Source organism: Martes martes, assembly GCF_963455335.1.
Source record: "Martes martes genome assembly, chromosome: 10".
Classification (NCBI taxonomy): domain Eukaryota; kingdom Metazoa; phylum Chordata; class Mammalia; order Carnivora; family Mustelidae; genus Martes; species Martes martes.
The window spans coordinates 14,146,754-14,167,162 of record NC_137898.1 but is presented as its reverse complement, the minus strand read 5'-3'; the positions used below and the strand labels follow the sequence as shown (position 1 = coordinate 14,167,162).

At 35.2% G+C, this 20,409-nt stretch overlaps 1 protein-coding gene and 1 pseudogene across 2 annotated transcripts; both read right to left on the bottom strand.

Moving 5' to 3' along the window:
- Positions 1–642: 642 nt before the first annotated feature.
- LOC308351062 (olfactory receptor 8J2-like) lies at positions 643–1,590 on the bottom strand (the record flags this gene model as incomplete). Its single annotated transcript, XM_080816545.1, has 1 exon — positions 643–1,590. The coding sequence occupies one exon, from the start codon at positions 1,588–1,590 to the stop codon at positions 643–645; it is 948 nt and encodes a 315-aa protein (XP_080672671.1).
- Positions 1,591–15,565: 13,975 nt separating this feature from the next.
- LOC308350705 (olfactory receptor 8K3-like) lies at positions 15,566–18,792 on the bottom strand (annotated as a pseudogene). Its single transcript has 2 exons — positions 18,301–18,792; positions 15,566–16,028 (listed from the first exon to the last, which is right to left on the bottom strand). The product of its transcript is annotated as an olfactory receptor 8K3-like (transcript).
- Positions 18,793–20,409: the final 1,617 nt, after the last annotated feature.

Here is a 20,409-nt window from a genome sequence, read left to right as displayed (position 1 = left end):
GGGATAAATATCAACATTTTGCTTTGTGTACATGCACATGCGAGCAGAATGAAACAGTGGAGTCCCCTTTCATACATTTTCTTCTGTTTTGTCACATGGCCTATTTCCATGTATATCTAAGCATTTTCTGTTTAGTTTTCATTTTCTACTGAACATTTCTATGATATAAATATGTGTTATGTACAAGATAAAAATGGATTCTAAAAGGTTAAGAAATTGAAAGATAAAATAAATGAAAGTAAAATAAAACTTCTGTCAGTTGAACAGAACAGATTTGTGGCAAGTAAGATGACCTGACTCAATCACATTCTAAGAAATGTTTCTCTCATACCTTCTTCAGCTCTCAGACTTCCTCTTCCCTGGCTAGAAATTACAAAAACCCAGTAGCGAGTTGTGTTGCATCTTAAAATGTATTTATTTTGGAATTATTGTTTACTACTTAAATAAATGTACTTTCTTTGGTCAACCAATACACCTTTGTATTAGCAAAAGTTGAGTATTTGAGGTTGCAATAGAAAGGATTAAGATTTTCTTATTGAAATACATGGAATTTTTAACTATTTATTACCTCTGCATTTAACAGAGATTAGCTTTTCAGAAGTAAATACAAACCCCTAAATGAAGACAACTGTAGTTTTAAATTTACATTAATTTGAAAGCTTCCCAAGGATTCTTTAGCAATCTCTTCAAAGCATCCTTTACATCCTTGTTCCTTAGGCTGTAGATGAGGGGATTCAGCATTGGTATCACCAAGGTGTAGAAGACAGAGGTCATTTTATCAGTATCTAATGAGTGGTGGGACCTTGGTTGCAAATACATGAAGAAAAGGGTCCCATAGAACACAGTGACAGCCGTCATGTGAGAGGCACAGGTGGAAAAGGCTTTTCGTCGGCCCTCTGAGGACCGTATTCTCAAAATGGCAAGGGCAATGTTGAAGTACGATGTTAGAACAATACTCATTGAGAAAAACAAGTTGGTTCCTACAGAGGTAAACACTATTGTTTCTGGAATGTAGGTATCAGAGCAGGACAATGCCAACAAAGGGACAGTATCACAGTAAAAATGGTTGATTACATTGGAGAAACAATACGACATGGAGAACACACAGGAGGAGACAGTCAGTGCTGTGGTCAGACTGTAGAGGTAAGTGAGGAACACCAGCAGTATGCAGATCTGTGGAGAGACCACCACCATGTAGAGCAGGGGGTTGCAAATAGCCACATAGCGGTCATAGGCCATTACACCCAGCATGAAAGTCTCAGCCACAATGAAAACTAAGAACCCACTCAGCTGGGCTGCACATCCATAGTAGGATATGGTTTTCTTTGAAACCAAGAAGTTTACCAGCATTTTCGGTGCAATGACAGTAGAATTGCCAAGATTGATGATAGCCAAGTGCCTGAGGAAGAAGTACATGGGTGTTTGAAGCTGAGAGTCAACACTGGTGAGGGTGATGATGCCCAGGTTCCCTGCCATGGTCAGCCCATAGATCAGCAGGAAAACAAAGAAGAGTGGAATCTGGAGTTCTGGGTGATCTGAGACTCCCATGAGAATGAACTCAGTCACCAGGGTGAGATTTTCTGAGGCCATTTACTTTGTTGTTCTCATCCTCTAATGGGAAAATGGAAGGGGAGTAATAGATGGCAAGTAAATTTTTCTGGCAGATCCAAGATTGTAGACTGCTTCATTTAAACAGGATTATTTCTGTTCATGATTAAATGTGTTAGGCTTATTTGTATTTCTCCCAGTCCTTTAAAAATATTCAGAAGTATAAACTTTGTAGATACCAATTTCATGTTGTTAGAACTGTTGTAACAAGTTATTAATTTTTCACTACTGTGTTGGATATAATTCATATTCATTGAATATATATTAATCTACTATATTGTATGTATTGATATGTATATTTTAAACACAGTAATTATAATATTGCATGAATATACATTTACATATATACGACATATATACATATATACAAACATGCTTCTGTATATGTATTCAATGATAAAAGATAGCTATGGAGAAGAAGTTGTTGAGCCAAAGTGACTTTCCAATGACTTTCAGTTATTTTTTTTCCTTAGATGCCACTGGCTTTCTCTTTTGCCTATACCCTGTTATTAACTTTGGGAATTTTATATTTCTGTCCAAAATACTTTGTGTATGCTGGGTTTTCCTTCACTTTCTACTATCACTTTCTATCTAATGATATCAATGCTGCTTCAGCTGCCCACCAACCGACTACACCTCAGAAGTCTTGCTTCTTAATAAGAAACTGATTTTTTAGAAACTTAATCACATTTCCTTTCTTCTGCCAAATGAACTCTCCTTTCTACCACTCCAACCGCTACTTGCTCAGATGCTGGTTTATCACGGTTTCGTGGCATCCCTTTCTTTCTCTTTCTTCCTTTCTTTTCTTTCTTTCTTTCTCTTTCTCTCTTTCTCTTTCTTTCTTTCTCTTCCTTCCTCCCTCCCTTCCTCCCTCCCTCCCTCTCTCTCTCTTTCTCTCTTTTCTTCCTTCCTTCCTTCCTTTCTTCCTTCCTTTCTTTCTTTTTCTTCTTTTTTTTCCTAGTATGTACTTCTTTCTTTTAAAATGTTTAAAGCCTGTTTTGATGTTTTACAAAATATTACTTATAGCTTTGATTTGCTCAAGTTTGATCACTTTGTGTTCCTCATGCAGAGAACTCTAAGGTGAAGAGTGCTAACGTTTTTCAATATATAGTGTACTCTGGGCCCGGGACTATGCTAGTCATTTCAAAATAACGATCTCATTATTCAGCAAAAGTGTCCTAGAAGGTGGATGTAGTTATTTCTATGTCTGATTGGACAGTTGAGGTTCAATGAGCCTAAGTCATGTGAAGAATCTACATAAGATATTGGTGAATTGTATGGTTTTATGGTTTTGCTTTGCTTTATGTGTTTTGTTTGCTTGTTTGTTTGGCCACTTGGTTGGTTGGTTGGGTGTTAGGCCACCAGTAACTAGCTGTGTGATTTTTATCAAGTATTTATATTCTTGTGTTATATGAAGGTATTGAGATACTAGGCAAGCAAGTGTTAGTACAGAGTTTGTTAACAATGAATGCAGAATAATTGGTACCATAAGTTCTTATTATTAGCCTGTTTTAAATGATTTTTCTAATGTTGTTTCCTGTTTGTGTCCCAGTTCAACCCCCCATTCTACCCCATTGGGGAGTTTCATAGTTGAAATGGGAATAGTAAGTGAATTATAATTTTGTGTATCTAGGCAACTGGGACATGTGATTTCTAGCTACATATGTAACAAACAAATCAGGCTGTGTTCCCCTGCAAACTAATTCTTTCTTAAATCTGTGGTGTTTGTTTAATCAAAGATATTTTAATACATGCATTAGGTATGTCTAGTCAGGTTATGCAACTGTGTTGCAGTAGATATCCCATATCTCTTTTCACTTACCACCACATCTGAAAAGAAATGCATAGGTAAACTTCTGGTGAAAAACACAGTGGCAACACTCACTTTAAACAAAACATTTCCTGTTTGAAATGTTAAACAAAACATTTCCTGTTTAAACAAAACATTTTAGTTTGACTGAAACTGAAACAGTGAATGTTTTGGTTCATTTCACTGAACATGCAAGCAGTTCACTCTGAGATATAATACACTCAATAACTTTATCCTTAATTTAGCTAAGTAAAAACAAAACAAGACAGAACAAAACACAAATAGCCATAATCTTGGATTGTGGATGTGAATTCATACAGTTAGCTTCAAAGAGATATATCTGTATATATAATTACCTGTTATTAATTGCTTCTTCTAAAGAAATAGTCCTAATGGCAAAGCTAGGATTGCTTTTTTGTCTTTTGATAAGCACATATCACTGACTTAAAGTATTTTTCTCCTGTTTCTTCAGAGAGGTTTCAGATTTGTTTCTGATAAAGCTATGTCAGAGTTTGACTTACATTTTTTCAAGTTTGTTTTTGAAAACAAATATTTCATAAGTCTACCAAAATGCTAACGTGTCAGGAAAAGAACTTTTAAAAAATGTACCTAATATTCATCATTTATATTACTATTTGGCCAAGAAACCATACTGCAAATGTTTTAAATAGCTACTGAAATGGTTTCAAGAAATCTTCTCTTGTTCTCTAACTGTACAATTTGTCTTAAACTTATTTACACCTGAGTTGTATTTGGGACAAACTGCATGTTGGCAGGAGCTGTCAGTGTACACCAGTATCTGAAAGCCTGCCAGTTGGCATAAGCAATCTTTCCATCATACGGTTTGTCACCCTGGACAATGTGAACATCAGGGAGGGGAGAAACTTCTTTTTCTTGATGTTAAACAATTTAGTAGGTTTGTCTTGGAGAAGAAATCAGGTATTTCCAATCACTTAAGATTCCTGTCTGGTAGAGAGTGTCTTCAAAAACATCAGTTCTTCCAGCTCTAAAGCAGAAACATTCCTCTTTATCCTAAGGTAAAATAGAATCTTCATTGTTCTGTGGAAATGATCACACTAATTTATCAGCAGAGATGCTGGGGACCATGATTGGAGTCATTTCTCTGTCCCTTTCACTTAGCATTCAGAGAACGGAGATTTAAGTCCTCAGAAGAGAGTAGAAAAGATATTTCCTTTCTGAGTCTGATTTGAATCCATAAAGCTCCCAAGATACAAGGTCTTCACATCCAGGATGAGTACTAAGTAAATGGTTGGGGTGAACCTACCTGTCCAGAGATCTGTTGATACCCAAAGTGAAGGTTCTCCAGGACGCACGCTGAAGAAATTTACGTGGTTCTGAAGTTTCTGAGGAGCAGCATGCTAAAGTAAGCTCATTCATGGGTTCAGTCCCTGCACATGAAAACAGGAATTCCCAGATAAAGTTCTGATTCCTCAGGGAAAGAAAGACCAATTATGCAAGTCTCCACACAAGAATTGCACCTAGAGAGTGAAAATGTGGGGCCAGCGTAGGGATTTGCTTCGATGATCCTACTGAGTAACAGTCTCATGCAATGATTCCACCCTTTGGGTGTTTGTATCTTTTGAATTGTCCCCTGTGGTGGTTGGGAAGTGTGGCTGCTGGCCCTGGGGTGGAGAAAATCCAACAGTTAGAAAGCCCAGGATTCTCGTTCCAGTGTTCCATTTACTGTGAATGTTGGGAATAGAACTGAAGGCAAAGGCTCCATTCTGGCAAAAAACAAGCCCTGGTGTTTCTGCCATAAGAGTCATTCAAAATGTTCATGGTAATAAGAAGACTAAATTTCAGTCATTCTAGAGACTTTTAGAAGGTATCCATCAAATGCCTGGTCCTAATTCTGGTTTTTAATTAAAATTATTTGATGGAAAAGGCATTTTTTTTGTATAATCTGTGATATTTCCCCACACATGTATAAGTACTGTAATTAAATATTGATAACATTTTATTTTATTTCTTGTGTGGGATTTTCTAGTCTATTATCTTTTTAAGTGAAAAAGGTATGTTTAAATAGTTTGTCTTTGTATTAATAACTTCTAAAATACTATCCAGGAAAGAGTAGGTGTTCAAAGATATTTGCCGACTTACTGACTGATGCAATGGATGATGAGTAAGTGAATGAGTGAATATAATATCCATCTTAAAATTCTGAAATAAAATATGAGGTTTTGATTTCAGCTCTAACATCTATCTTTAATGTGATATTAACTCATAAAGAAACAGTGATAACCTGCATATTGTTCTCTAGAATATTCACTACTTTAGGGCAGGACACTTCATCTCAGCGTTTCTAATATCTAACACAGGTATAGCCCATTCTAGGTTCTACCTTTTTTTTTTTTTTAAGATTTTATTTATTTATTTATTTGACCTAGAGAGAGAGATCACACACAGGCAGAGAGGCAGGCAGAGAGAGGGGGAAGCAGGCTCCTGGCTGAGCAGAGAGCCTGATGCAGGGCTCTATCCTAGGACCTGAGATCATGACCTGAGCTGAAGACAGAGGCTTAACCCACTGAGCCACCCAGGCACCCCTCTACTGATATTTAGATGCATTCTTTTCTTAGCAACCAGCACCACCAAGATTTCCTGAGCCACCCAGGGATCCCTATGCTCTACCATTTTTGAAGTAACAGTCAAATTGTGGGCCATCGGGAGGAAATAACAAAGATATTTACACATCTTAAATTACCTATGAGAAAGAATTGAAATCCTTGAGGTCCTTTCCAAAGTCCAAGTATCCACAGGAAGGTTGCATTGTTGCCTCCTCTGAAATGTCATTTGTAGATTATCTGTCATGTTATCAAAGTTAGTTTACCCTGGTCAGTCAACAGGACTTTATTCCCTCATCAGCTCTGCCAACTTCCCTGTGTATTTAGCATTTTTTAGAAAAAAAATATTGCCTTTACACTTTCCATTTTTATTGATACTTTATATTACAATTTGTTCTCTCATTTGAACTTTATTATTTATTGCACAAGAAGTATTGTCCACTTTTTAAACTGTGAATATGATATCAAATAAACTTAATTTGGTTAAACATAAAATACTAAGATAAGACAGGATCATCATGGATCACAGAATTTTACCTTTCAAAGTACTTGTAAGAGACACACACATATCTACATACTTATACACACACACATATATATGTGCAGGTAATGACATTATAGATTTTTTATTTGTTATACCTCATATAGATGGCATCATGTAGTATTTGTCCCTCTGTGACTAGCTTATTTCATTTAGTATAATGTCTTCAAGGTTCATCCATACTGTCTTTTTTAAAAAATAAATTGTATTTACTGTTATATTTTTGGATACATATATTATATATACTATCACTAGTTATGTGGTTTTAAAATTGTGCATGTATGTGTAATTTAATTTATGTATATTCTCAATAATATTTTTTTTCTATTATATGCAATAAAATAATTGTCTTTTCAATTTGCTTATGACATCCTGCCAGGAATGGCCAGCAATCCCTGTACCGATGGATGAAAGATTACTCCAGACTTTGCTGTGAAAGAGAGGAGAAGGCAAGGGGGTCAATGCTCAGAGACAAAGACCCTTTGCTCTTCTTTGCTTCCACCTTTATTAGTGCTTCAGGATAATCATAAGTCTTTATTACTCTGTTTTTCAACCTAGTGATGTGTGACAGGGATCTTACTGGAACTAGGAGGGTCTGATTATGGGAAATATACAATATGCTAATCAGCGTGTTCTAGAAGTTCTGCTAAACATAGCCTAGGATACTGTGCATATATCTTTTAGATCACAGGACAGCTGTTTGGGCTAAGAAAGCATTGGGGAATGTAATTCCCTGCACCATTCCTACGTGAGTGGTCACGCAGGACTCAGCATTCCAAAAGCCTGTGCCCTCCTCCAAAACTTGCCATTACCCCCAGCGGCCCCCATGTAACATTTTAGCTAGCCAGATATTATGGATGACTTCATGCTCTACATTTACTCCAACAACATCCTTTATGAAGTTTCAAATTTGATGTACTCACATTATTAGTTTGTATTTATTTGCAAATTACCTAACTTTAAAAAAATAATTAACTGAAGGATCCTTCTAATTTTAAATGTTCTGAAAATAATAGCAATGTAATTATTTGTTTTTCATAATAAATATTACTTTGGAATAAAATTGACTTTACATAGTCACAATAGCCCGTTTTTGATTTTTTGCCATAAACTGCTTTTTCTTATAAAATTGGATCTCCTTTTATATCCTTTCATCTTTCTACTCTTGGCCTGATCCTTTCTCATTACCTGTTTTGTCACATGTAAATCTTCTCTACACCATGTTATTCAGATGCAAGTTGTTACTAGTTTACTATATATGAATGTACTTCTTAAAATGCTATAATTTTGCAGGTAATTAAATTAATGTATATTATAACCCAAATGTCTCTTTCTGCAAGTTCATTTAGAAATATAACTGGTACATAGAAGTCCATCTCTAAATATATGTTGACCTCAATTATCTTTGCTTTCCCCTCCCAAGGAATATAACAAAGCTTAATGTTGATAACTGAATTCATAGAAATCACATAGTAGAGTCAATTGAGAAGATATTGCATACTTTTTCCCACATCTTTGTCCTGCATATTTTACCTCTTTGTTCCTCCAGCTATAGATCAAGGGATTCAGCAGGGGCATAACAATGGTGCAAAGTATGGATGCCACTTTATCAGTGTCAAAGTAATGACTGGGGTCACGTTGCATATACATAAATATCAAAGTCCCACAGAACACTGTGACTACCGTCAGGTGGGACCTCCGGGTAGAAAAAGCCTGTGCTGTATTATTCATTAATAAATGAATGATAATAAATTAATTGACTTATTATTACTTAAATAATAAGTGATTATAATGAATAGTTTTTTATATGCAACATATATTTAGAGATTGACTTCTATGTATCCATCCTATTTCTAAGTGAACTTGCAGAAAGAAACATTTGGGTTATACTATACGTTTTAATTTAATTATCTGCAAAAATTATAACACTTTGTTAAGCAGTACATTCATATATAGTTAACCAGTAACAACTTGTGTATGAATGACACAGTGTAGATAAAAAGCTGAGTTCACCCTGATGATGGCTACCAGGATCACCAGGTAACATGCAAGACTATTAGAAGCAGTAAAATCAAATTTAAAACAGAAAATCATAATCGTCAATTCAATTTTATGTGTACTTGAGCAGAACGAAGATAACAAGGGGAGATCATCACAGTAGAAATGACTGACAATATTGTAGCCACAGAAGGATACATTAAAAATTTTTATGGTGACTAGAAGAGAAACAAATGTGCCAGAGAGATAGGGGATTGCCACAGCACCTGACACAACCTTTGTGACATGATGTCAGGGTAGAGTGGAGGGTTGCAGATGTCCATGGCAGGGATCATAGGACAGCTGATAGAATGAACAGCTCAAAACAATGAACATAAATAATGTGGAAAGCTCCCACGTGGTGCAGGAATAAGAGAATGTATTTGTTTCCTCAGTAAAACTTACCAAACATTTTGGGTGCCACGGTTGTTGAATAACCCAGGTATGAGTGAAAAGCTAGGAATTTGAGGAAGAAGTACATGGGTGTTTGTAGCACAGAGTCCATCTTGGTGAGAATGGTCAAGCTCAGGATACCCACCACTGAGACCGGGCAAACAGTGAGATCGGGTCCAACCAACGGAGCATGCAGCTTAGGGAGTCCTGTGATTCCCATTAGAATGAATTCTTTCCACAGTGTTAGACTGTGTTTGTCTATGCAGGCCATTTGGGAAACCAAATGGGAGTAAATAAAAAAATAATCGTTAACTTTCATGACATATGACTGACATTATAAGTGATTAAAGGCTGACATCTTGCATTTATGGTCTGAGTTTTGTTTTGTTTTTTTAAATCAACCTTGGTTATACATTGGAATGATCTGGAGAATTTAAAGATTTTTTTTTATTTATTTATTTGACAGACAGAAATCACAAGTAGGCAGAAAGGCAGGCAGAGAGAGGAGGAAGCAGGATCCCCGCTTAACCCACTGAGCCACCCAGGTGCCCGTGGTCTGAGCTTTAATTGCCTGTTCAAACACCTGGAAGTTCAACTCTCTCTCCCAGCTCAGCTAAACTCTTTATAGCTTTCCTGAGTATGATACCAAAAGCACAAAAAACAAAAGTAAAAACTTCTAAATTGGACTTTATCAAAATGTAAAAAAAAGATGAGTTTTATGCATCAAAGGAATTTATTAAAGAATGAAAAGATGACCCATATAATGGGAAAAAATTGCAGACCTTATATCTGTTAAGGGCCTAGTATATAAAATATCCAACGGACTCTAACAGCTCAACATCTCAAAGAAAAATTACCCAAATTAAAATTGGGCAAAAGACTTGAACAGACATTTCTCACTGAAAATATACAAATGCCAATACGCACATGAAAAATTTTCAATGTCTTCAGTCATCAGAAAAAATGCAAAACAAAACCACGAGAAGATACCACTTCCCTTGTTTTAGAGTGATTTACAAAGGAAAGACAAGAACAATTGCAAAGACTGGCAAAGATGTAGAGATTAGAACCTTTGCATATTGTTGGGAAAGTAAGATGGCACAGCCACTGGGGAAGCACATAGCTGGTTACTCAATAAGTTAGCATACAATTATCATTATGATCCAGTAATTCCATTCTTTGATAGGTACCCAAAGGTATTGCCAACCCCAAGTGTTCAAGAAAATCTAACCTAAGTATAGAGGTGAGAGAATTAAACCACTCCTCTGTCCTGCCCCTCCCACTGCCAAATACAGCTTTCTACACTGAATTAAGTGACAATGAGTATATTCTGCAGTTAAAGAACTATAAGATATGTATTTAAATGCATATACTTAAACATCAAGGTAATTTTCAAGGGGGAATAAAGGGAGTTTTTAGAAAAAAAATTTTTTTTTTAAAGATTTTACTTATTTGAGTGAAAGAGAGAGCACCAGTGGAAGGAGGAAGTGACACGGGGGAGAGAGTTAAGCAGACTCCCCATGAACTAGGAGACTGATGTTGGCTCAATCCCAGGACGCTGAGATCATGACCTGAGTTGAAGTCAGATGCTTAACTGATTGAGCCACACAGCTACCCCTAGAAAAAGCTACTAAATAAAGAAGTGGAAAAGAATCCTCAATTTTAGGCAAAATAAATATTACTGCTTCATAATTTTACTGGAATTCTTTTTACCTGAATTTGTATTTGTACATCTTTTAATCTTAGTTCTGATCTCCATTAGATGTGCATTGAGTCATTCAAGGGACAATCTCATGGCATTTCAGAAACTCTTCCAAGGCTTATAGGTAAGGAAGCAGGGCAGTCCTCTTACTAATCAGACTTTGTGGTGTGATGGAGACATAGCAAGGCTGTAATCATTTGTTTTTGCCTCACCTCCAACTAAAAGTGATTTACAAAGTTCATTGGTACATCTGGGAAACACATGGCATACTGGAAACAGAAATTGCAAGTATTTTTTTTTTTAAGATTTTATTTATTTATTTGACAGACAGAGATCACAAGTAGGCAGAGAAGCATGCAGAGAGAGAGGAGGAAGCAGGCTCCCTGCTGAGCAGAGAGCCAGGCTCCTTCCCAGGACCCTGGGATCATGACCTGAGCCGAAGGCAGAGGCTTTAACCCACTGACACACTCAGGCGCCTCAGAAATTGCAAGGATTATAAACATACTGAGATAATCCTTTTACTTGAGAAGTAGCTGGAAATCACTATGGAAATGTGTTATTATTTGAGCTTAAGAATTCTGAAAAACATCCAAATAACTACATATAACAACATCATCTTTGACATTTTCTTAAGGATCCAAATCAAAGAAAATAATCATGACAATCTTCAGGTCTTCGTTTTGAATTTTCTTAACAAAGCTCCCTTTTCAGAGATTTTTTTTTTTTAACTATTCAGAGAGTACAAACTTCCTGCATCATAGCAAATGTCTAGCTTTCACCAAAAATTACAAAAAAAAAAAAGTTGTGTACACCGTTGTGTTTGCCCAGAAACTTCAATTATCAACGCAAATAATTAAAGAGATAGCTAAATCACTGAGAGAGGTGGGGTATAAGACACTAATGAGGTCCTGAAGAGTCAGTGGTCTGAGTTAGTCACAGAGACACGTGTAGTCCACTTCCCTCTGAGGGGACTCTCTTTGTGCTCCCATCTGTTCCTAACACAACCAGTTAAGAAGGTGGTATGGGTGTCTTTCTTAAATTGATGCTGTCCCTGAGGAGAAAGCATACAAGTTCATTGCAACTAAAGCATTCAAAAGCATCAAAGGAAGTCGTGGTATCTCTGCTAATTATACAGGGCATCCTTGTATTCCATGACAAATAAAATTCTGTTAGGTACCTTTCCACACAGTATCTCCTGGTTAAGTCTTTCTACTGCATCTGGAATCAAAATATTGTATGTGTAGGAAAGGTATTTTCATTTTTTCTCCCAACCCTTAATTGACTCCTGTTAATAAAGTGTGGCTCTTGAGGACTTTTCTGTCCAGGGACGTAATAAAGATGTTTGAATGATGTTTTCTGAATCATTAAAAAAATTACATGCAATAGTAATACATAAGTGCAGCTGTTTTCCCCTTTTATGTAGTGTTTTAAATTTTTTATTGAAGTCTAATATACATATTAAGATGCGTATTTTTAAAATCCAACACAAATATGTAATCAGAAACCACATCAAACTGCTATGATAATAACAAAAATAAGACATAATGAGGTCCCCAGAATAATCCTTCCTTTTCCTATCACACACATGCACGCACACACACACACAAATAACCATTATTCTGCCTTCTAACAGCATAAATTATTTTCAAGTATTTTTGTTAACATATAAATAAATAATAAGCGTGCATTTTTTTTTTTGGTCTGGCTTCTTTCATTCAGTATGTTATTATAGGTAGCTCTAGATTGCTCATTCTCGTGTCTACATACAGTGCCATTTTATGACTATACCACGAATTATTTATTCATTGTGCTATCATCAAATGTTAGAATTAGTTTGAATTTTCAGGCTTATGACTAGTGATATAAACCTTCAAAATGGTAATTAAAGGCAGCTCATTCCACATCCTTCACAACCACAGAAATATTTAATCTAGATTGGCTTAATGTTGAATCTATTTCTATTGGGTATATCCTTCACACTGAAATTATTGAGTTGTGGATACACCTATTCAGCGTTAGTAAATAGTGACTAATGAGTTTGCAGAGTGGTTGTATTAATGTGCAATCCTACTACCAGTGAGAATAGTTTTGAGTAATCAGTATTCTTGTCAAGATTTAGTATTTTCCATCATTTTCTTTCTCACCTTTGTAGATAATGTGTATGAGGATCATTATAGTTTTAGTTTGTGTTATTCTAATGCTGAATGAAATTGAGAACCTTTTCATGTGTTTAATGGCCAATTAGATATTTTCTTTTGAAACATGGTTGTTAATATCTTTTGTCATCTTTGAATTGTATTTCATGTGAACTGTTTATGGATTTGTAACAGTTACTTTTATATTTTGCCCACGAGTCCCTTTCAGCTCTCTGTCTGATTCTGTAGGTCTGATAAAGGTATCCTCTCCCACTATGAGAGTTTCCTTTCACATTAAGAATTTTGATGAACAGAATTTCCATATAAAATTCAATGAATCATTTTAAATCTTAGAAAGCTATTGTTTTTGTGTGTTCTGTTTAAAATGTTGTACATATTTCTATATTGCAAAGATGTCCCACTATGATCTCTTTTCAAATGTTGTTGTCTTTCGCATTTAAATCTTTAATCCAAGTAGAATTGATCCTGTATAGGTCCTGAGTATGTGACAAGATTATTTTTTTCTCAAAATAGTATATTAATTATTTAATAGCATTTATTGAAAAGATCATTCTTTCTCTTTAGGAAAATAGTGATGCATCTGTCACATGCTAGGTGACAATATACATGTGGATCGGTTTCTGAAGTCACCATTCAATTCCATTGATCAATTAGTCTGATTTCTGGAAAATATTACCTTTTTTTTTATTGAAGTGCAGTTGACACATAATGTTACATTAGTTTCAGACACACAACATAGTGAATCAACATGTTTATACATTATGTTATGTTCACCACAAGACTAGCTGCCATCCATCTCCATACAATGCTACTAAAATACAATCGATCATATTTCCTATGCTGTAACTTTTATCCTGTAACTCACTCATTCCATAACCGGAAGTCTGTATCTTCAACTCCCCCTCACCCATTTATCCATTCACTGTATTCCCCTCCCCTCTGGCAACCATCAGTTTGTTCTCAGCATTTATGGGTATTTTTCTGTTTTTTGTTTGATTGTTTTGTTTTCTATACTTCGTATGTAAGTGAATTCATATAGTATTTGTATTTCTCTGATTGATTTCATTTCCCATAATGCCCTCTATGTCCATCCATGTTATCACAAATGGCAATAGTTCCTTCTTTTTTATTCCTATATATATATATATTTTTTTTTTTTTAAAGATTTTATTTATTTGACAGACAGAGATCACAAGCAGGCAGAGAGGCAGGCATAGAAAGAGGGAAGCAGGCTCCCCGCTGAGCAGAGAGCCCGACGCGGGGCTCGATCCCAGGACGCTGGGCCATGACCCGAGCGGAAAGCAGAGGCCTTAACCCACTGAGCCACCCAGGCGCCCCATCCAATATATATGTTTTTATCCATTAATCTCTCAAGGACTACTTGGACTGCTTCTATATCTCAGCTACTGTAAATAATGTAGCAATGAACAAAAGACTGTGCATATCTTTTTGAAGTCCTGTTTTGTTTTTTTTTGGGGGGTAAATAAATATCCGGTAGTGAAATTACTGGATCATGTGATATTTTCTATTCTTAATTTTCAGAGGAACCTCCATACTATCTTGATATGCCAATGTTTTCTTAATTGCTATAGCTTTGTGATAGATCATGAAATCTAGTGGTGTAACTTCTGCAGATTTATTCTTTCTCCAAGACTGTCTTTAACTTTTAGGCAGTTTGCCTTTCCTAATAAATTTTAGAATCAGCTTCCATCTTTCTAAAAGGTAGAAGAAAAGACAAAGAAGGAAGGAAAGAAGAATTATTTACAAAAAGTTAAAATAGTTTCAAAAATAATTTCTAAAAATGATCTAGCTTTATTAAAGGAATTGATATCTGCTTTAGAATATGTCTGTGTTCTTTCTTCTTCTAAGATATTCTGGATCCTTTGCCAAAGCATTTGTATAGCATATGCCACATTTATGTCTTCCCTAATATCAGCAATGTTTTAGTTCCTAGCAAGAAAATCATGCAAATCCTTCATTACAATTTTCCCTAGATATTATACAGTTTTTATTTCCAGTATAATAGATGGTTTAAAATTATATTTTTACCTGTTTTTTCTAGCATATAGGAAAAAAAAAACCTAATCTTTCATATGCTGAACTTATATGCATCAATCTTGCAAACTTCACTTATTATTTCTAATGTTTCAGCATGAAGAGTTGTTTTAAATTTTTAATGTACACGATTATGCTCCCTGAAAATAATCACACTTCTATTTCTGCCTTCCTAAGTATATACGTGTATACAAATTAACACAAAACAGAATCTGAGATGCCAACACCACAAGGGGATAAAATTAAAGTAACATTAAGGCAGATATTGTTGATTATTCATTGATGTGTATATTCCCTCCACAAAATAATAAGTGCCATCTTCCCTATGCCATATGCCAGTGGGATGGGCATATTTATTTAATATTAAATGAAAGACACAAAAACATCTTTTAAAAAAGATGAAGCAGAGATGTATTTTAAACAAAACAAAAGTTGTCTTTGATCATCACCCAAGTACTTCGCAATGTGAGAACGGTGGTCTGTATATCAGTCTCTTGCACTGAAACCAAAGTTGGTAACAGAAGGATGATCACTACTGAAACATCTAGAAGTTGAAAACAGGAAAAAATATTTCTAAAATGTGTAAAATGACTTTTACACATTATTGCTTCCTAAGCCCTGTGACATGGACTTAACAGTAGTCTCTAACCTAATTTATTATATACACTGTTTATTTTGACTCTACATAGGCAGTGTGTGCCAATTTTTCCATATCCTATGGAGGGCACCTTTAACCTCTTTGTTCCTCAAGCTGTAGATCATGGGATTCAGCATAGGTATAATCAAAGTGTAAAATACAGAAACAATTTTATCAGTATCAAAGGAATGATTTGTTTGAGGCTGCAAATACATGAAGAATAGAGTGGTGTATAATACAAGGACCACTGTCAGGTGAGATCCACAGGTGGAGAAGGTCTTTTGCCTGCCCTCTGCAGAGTTCATCCTAAGGATGGCCATAAGAATTAGGATGTAAGACACCAGCACTACCAGAAGGGATGAAACCAAATTAAAGGCTGAAAAGATCAGTATTATCAACTCAATATCACGTGAGCTTGAGCACAGCAAAGTTAACAAGGGAAGACTATCACAGTAAAAATGTCTAATGACATTGTGGCCACAGAAGGATGATGTAAAAATCTTTTTGCTGATTATCACAGAAAGAAAAACACTGTAGACATAAGGGATGACTACCAGCATCCAGCACACCCTTTGTGACATAACAATCGTGTAGAGCAGAGGGTTACAGATGGCCACATAGTGGTCATAGGCCATTGCAGACAGAATGAAAAATTCACTGATGATGAACAAGAGGAAGAAAGACAGCTGTGTAGCACACCAGTTGTAGGGGATTGTATTTTGATTAGCTACAAAATTTACTAACATTTTGGGTCCCACAGCTGATGAATAACCAAGATCAATGAAAGCCAGGTGTCTGAGGAAGCTGACTCTAAAAGTTATTATGCAAGGTAAAATGCCAAAAAATTAAAGACAGTCTTATAGAAAGAGGAAAAAGTTGCAGGAGTTACACCTCCAGATTTCATGGCCTATTATAAAGCTGTAGTAATTAAGAATGAACAAAAGAAGAATTGTTTTAAAAATATTTTTAAAAATAATTTTTAAAAGATCATCTAGATTTATTAAAGGAATTGATATCTATTATTGGAAACCTCTGTGTTCTTTATTCTTCAAAGATATTCTAGACCCTTTGTACTTCTGCATAATTCTCAAAGTCCACTTGAGTATTAAAAATACTATTGGATTTTTTATTGTTGCTGCATTAAAAGCATAGAATAATTTAGGGAGGATGAACCCCATCACACAACATTTATTTCACCCAAACAAAGGTATTGTATATGCTACATTTATATCTTCCTTAATAATTCAGCAATGGTTTTGTAGTTTCTAGGAAACAATCATGCAAATCATTCACTACAACTTTCCTTTGGTATTTCAATTTTTATTTCTAGTAAAAGCAATAGTTTAAAATGATATTTTTCCTTGGGGCATCTGGGTGGCTCAGATGGTTAAGTATCTGCATTTGGCTCAGGTCATGATCCCAGGGTCCTGGGATTGAGTCCTGCATTGGGCTCCCTGCTCAGCAGGGAGTCTGCTTTCTCCTCTGCTTCTGCCTCTCTCCCTGCTCATGCACACGCGCACTCTCTCTCTCTTTATTTATTGAACAAATACAATCTTAAAAAATTTAAAAAAAATAAAATTATATCTTTCCTGTTTTTTTTTTGCTAGTGTATAGCAAAAACAAACAAACAAACAGACAAACAAACAAACAAAACAAAAACAAAAGAAACCCACTGATCTCTTATATGCTGGCCTTATATGCACCAGTCTTGAAAAATTCACTTTTTATTTCTAATATTTCAGGATGATGAGTATTTTGGAATTTTTACTGTACACACTTATGCCACCTGAAAATAATCGCACTTATTTTTGCTTTCTGAAGAATATATAGGCTCACATATCATCATTTAACAAATTCTGAGATGTTATCCACCACAAGGGGCTGTTAAATTGTCATTCAAACGGGTGGTGTTGATTATTCATTTATACGTATATTCCTTCTCCAAAAACAGTAAGTGTCATCTATCTATGCCCTATGTCAGTGTGGTAGGCACTGGTATTTATTTAATATTTAATAAAGATACAAAAAAGCCTTTTAAAAAAAGATTATCTAAGCAGAGGTGTATTTTAAACACAACAAACCAAAACTTGTCTTCATTTGCAAAATAAGTACTTGGCAATGTGAGAACAGTAGTCCAGACTTCAGTCTCTTATGCTGAAACTAATGTTGATACAGAAGAATGATCACTAGAGAAAATTCTATAAGCTGAAAACAAGAAAGATATTTCTAGGTGTCCATGACTTTTACCCATTGCTCCTTTATAAGACATATGTCAAATAATAAAAAGCATTGTATAACCTAATTTATTGAATACATAATCTAAGTTGCATTCCACGTAGGTAGTCTGTGCAGATTTTTCCAAATCCTATGCAGGGCACTTTTTACCTCTTTGTTCCTCAAGCTGTAGATCATGGGATTCAGCATAGGTATTATCAAAGTGTAAAATACAGAGGCGATTTTATCGGTATCAAAAGAATGACTGGATTTGGGTTGCACATACATGAAGAATAGTGTTGCATATAATACAACAACCACTGTCAGGTGAGAACCACAGGTAGAGAAGGCCTTGTGCCTGCCCTCTGCAGAGTTCATCCTAAGGATGGCCATAAGGATTAGGATGTAAGACACTAGCACTATCAGAAGGGATGAAACCAAATTAAAGGCTGAAAAGATCAGTATTATCAACTCAATATCACGTGAGCTTGAGCACAGCAAAGTTAACAAGGGAAGACTATCACAGTAAAAATGTCTAATGACATTATGGCCACAGAAGGATGACATAAAAATCTTTATGGTAATTATCAGAGAAAGAAAAGCACTGTAGAGATAGGGGATGGCTACCAGAATCCAGCACACCCTTTGTGACATAACAACTGTGTAGAGCAGAGGGTTACAGATGGCCACATAGCGGTCATAGGCCATTGCGGACAGAATGAAAAGCTCACTGATGATGAACAAGATGAAGAAAGACAGCTGTGTAGCACACCAATTGTAGGGGATTGTATTTTGGTTAGTTACAAGATTTACCAGCATTTTGGGTCCCACAGCAGTTGAATAACCAAGATCAATGAAAGCCAGGTGTCTGAGGAAGCAGTACATGGGTGTTTGGAGCCTGGAATCCACCTTGGTGAGGATGATCATGCCCAGGTTGCCCCACTGAGACTGTGTAGATAATGAGGAAGAACCCAAAGAGGGGAGCCTGCAGCTCCGGACGGTCTGTGATTCCCATTAGGATGAATTCTGTTAGCACTGTTAGATTTTGTTTGTTCATCCAGGCTGTTAAGGAAAATTGCTGTGGGAACAACCATCACAAGAGTCATTGGGTTTCAGAAGACAACATCTGTTGACATTTTAGGAGGCAAAGCCATTATGGGTAAGATAAATCCAATTTTTAGATGGGTTAATTTAAAATAAGACTCATCTCCATTATTGAACCTGGAACCAAATGATGAATGTGTTTCAACCTAAGGTATATGGTAGCCATTTTATTTTTTGTACCACATGCTGGCTATCATCATCAAGTCAATGCAATCTCTTTATGGTCTGCATAATGTTAGTAATGTTTGGTCTTGAGTGGAAATACTGATGTCTTTTTAGAAATGGTTTTTACTTAAGCTACCTGTAATTAGTTAAGCCATTTCATACTTAAGAAAGAATTGTAATAAAAGTAATAGCCCACTGCTTCTTGTCCTTTCAACTTTTGTCCCAACCTCCAATGAAAACTCATTTAGTAGACTTTGATTTACTTTTCTCATTATAACTCTACATATCTAATAGCATTCTCATTCTACCATTCATTTCATTTTTAAAACTGTATTTTTATTCCACTATGCTTTTATGAGTTTTAAACAATGTTTATGATATTTTTATAATGCTAGACAATAATTTCAGTCTTTTGCAGAAGTCCCTAACTCATGCGTTCTAATGCACATAAATAAACTTTTATTTTCTGTAGAGCCATGCATGTGAAAATTCAGCACTCAGATGTTGATCATTTTCAGTTTATGATTATTGCTATGTTACATGCCAAGTAAGGCCTGCATCTATATAAGTTATTCAATATGAGAAAAAACAATTAGTTGTCATTCCCACATTTGCTTTGCTTTGACTGCTAATATCTTTGATATAGACTTTATGTGATTATACTATTCTAACATATTTAAGGCAAATAAATTAAAATGTATTTCTTAAGGTATCTACTAAATTGTTGAGTAAACTGCTATAAATATATTTATACAACAAAGAGAAATATTACTCCAAATTAGAGAGTGCTATCTCAAATGCATTAGAGGCTGCAAATAACACTGCATGAAGTACATGAATGAAAGACAAAGTACTAAGGAATGAGGGGAAAGAAATAAGGCATGATTCATTAAAAATACTTAATTATTTTTTAAATTATATGGGCAAGGACGAATGTTTATTTGATCCAGATAAAGCTGGGAATGACATTGAGAGAAATGGACTACATTTACTATATTTTAATTGACTACTATTCTTACACCTTTATTTCATCTTTTGTCAAGTATACATGAAATGTTTTAACATATTTTATTGAAGGATTACACTTCATCTACCTCTACTTTTCCATCTCCTTTCTCCCTCAGATTATTTCTAAAGGCAGGTGCTCCCAAACTTTTCATGGGAAAAAATTATCTAATTTTATTATAAACTCTCTGGAGTATAAAAAACGAGGACTACATTGTGACTCATTCTGCAAGGCCTAAATTCTGATTTAAAAATAAATATTTATATTTAAAAACCCATTATATATAAAGGCCTATAATTTCACTTTAGATGTATAACCATAAACAATAGTAATATATCTTTGATATCAATTTTAAAAATGTATAAGAATTATAAAAAACTTGTTTAAGTTGCATTAATC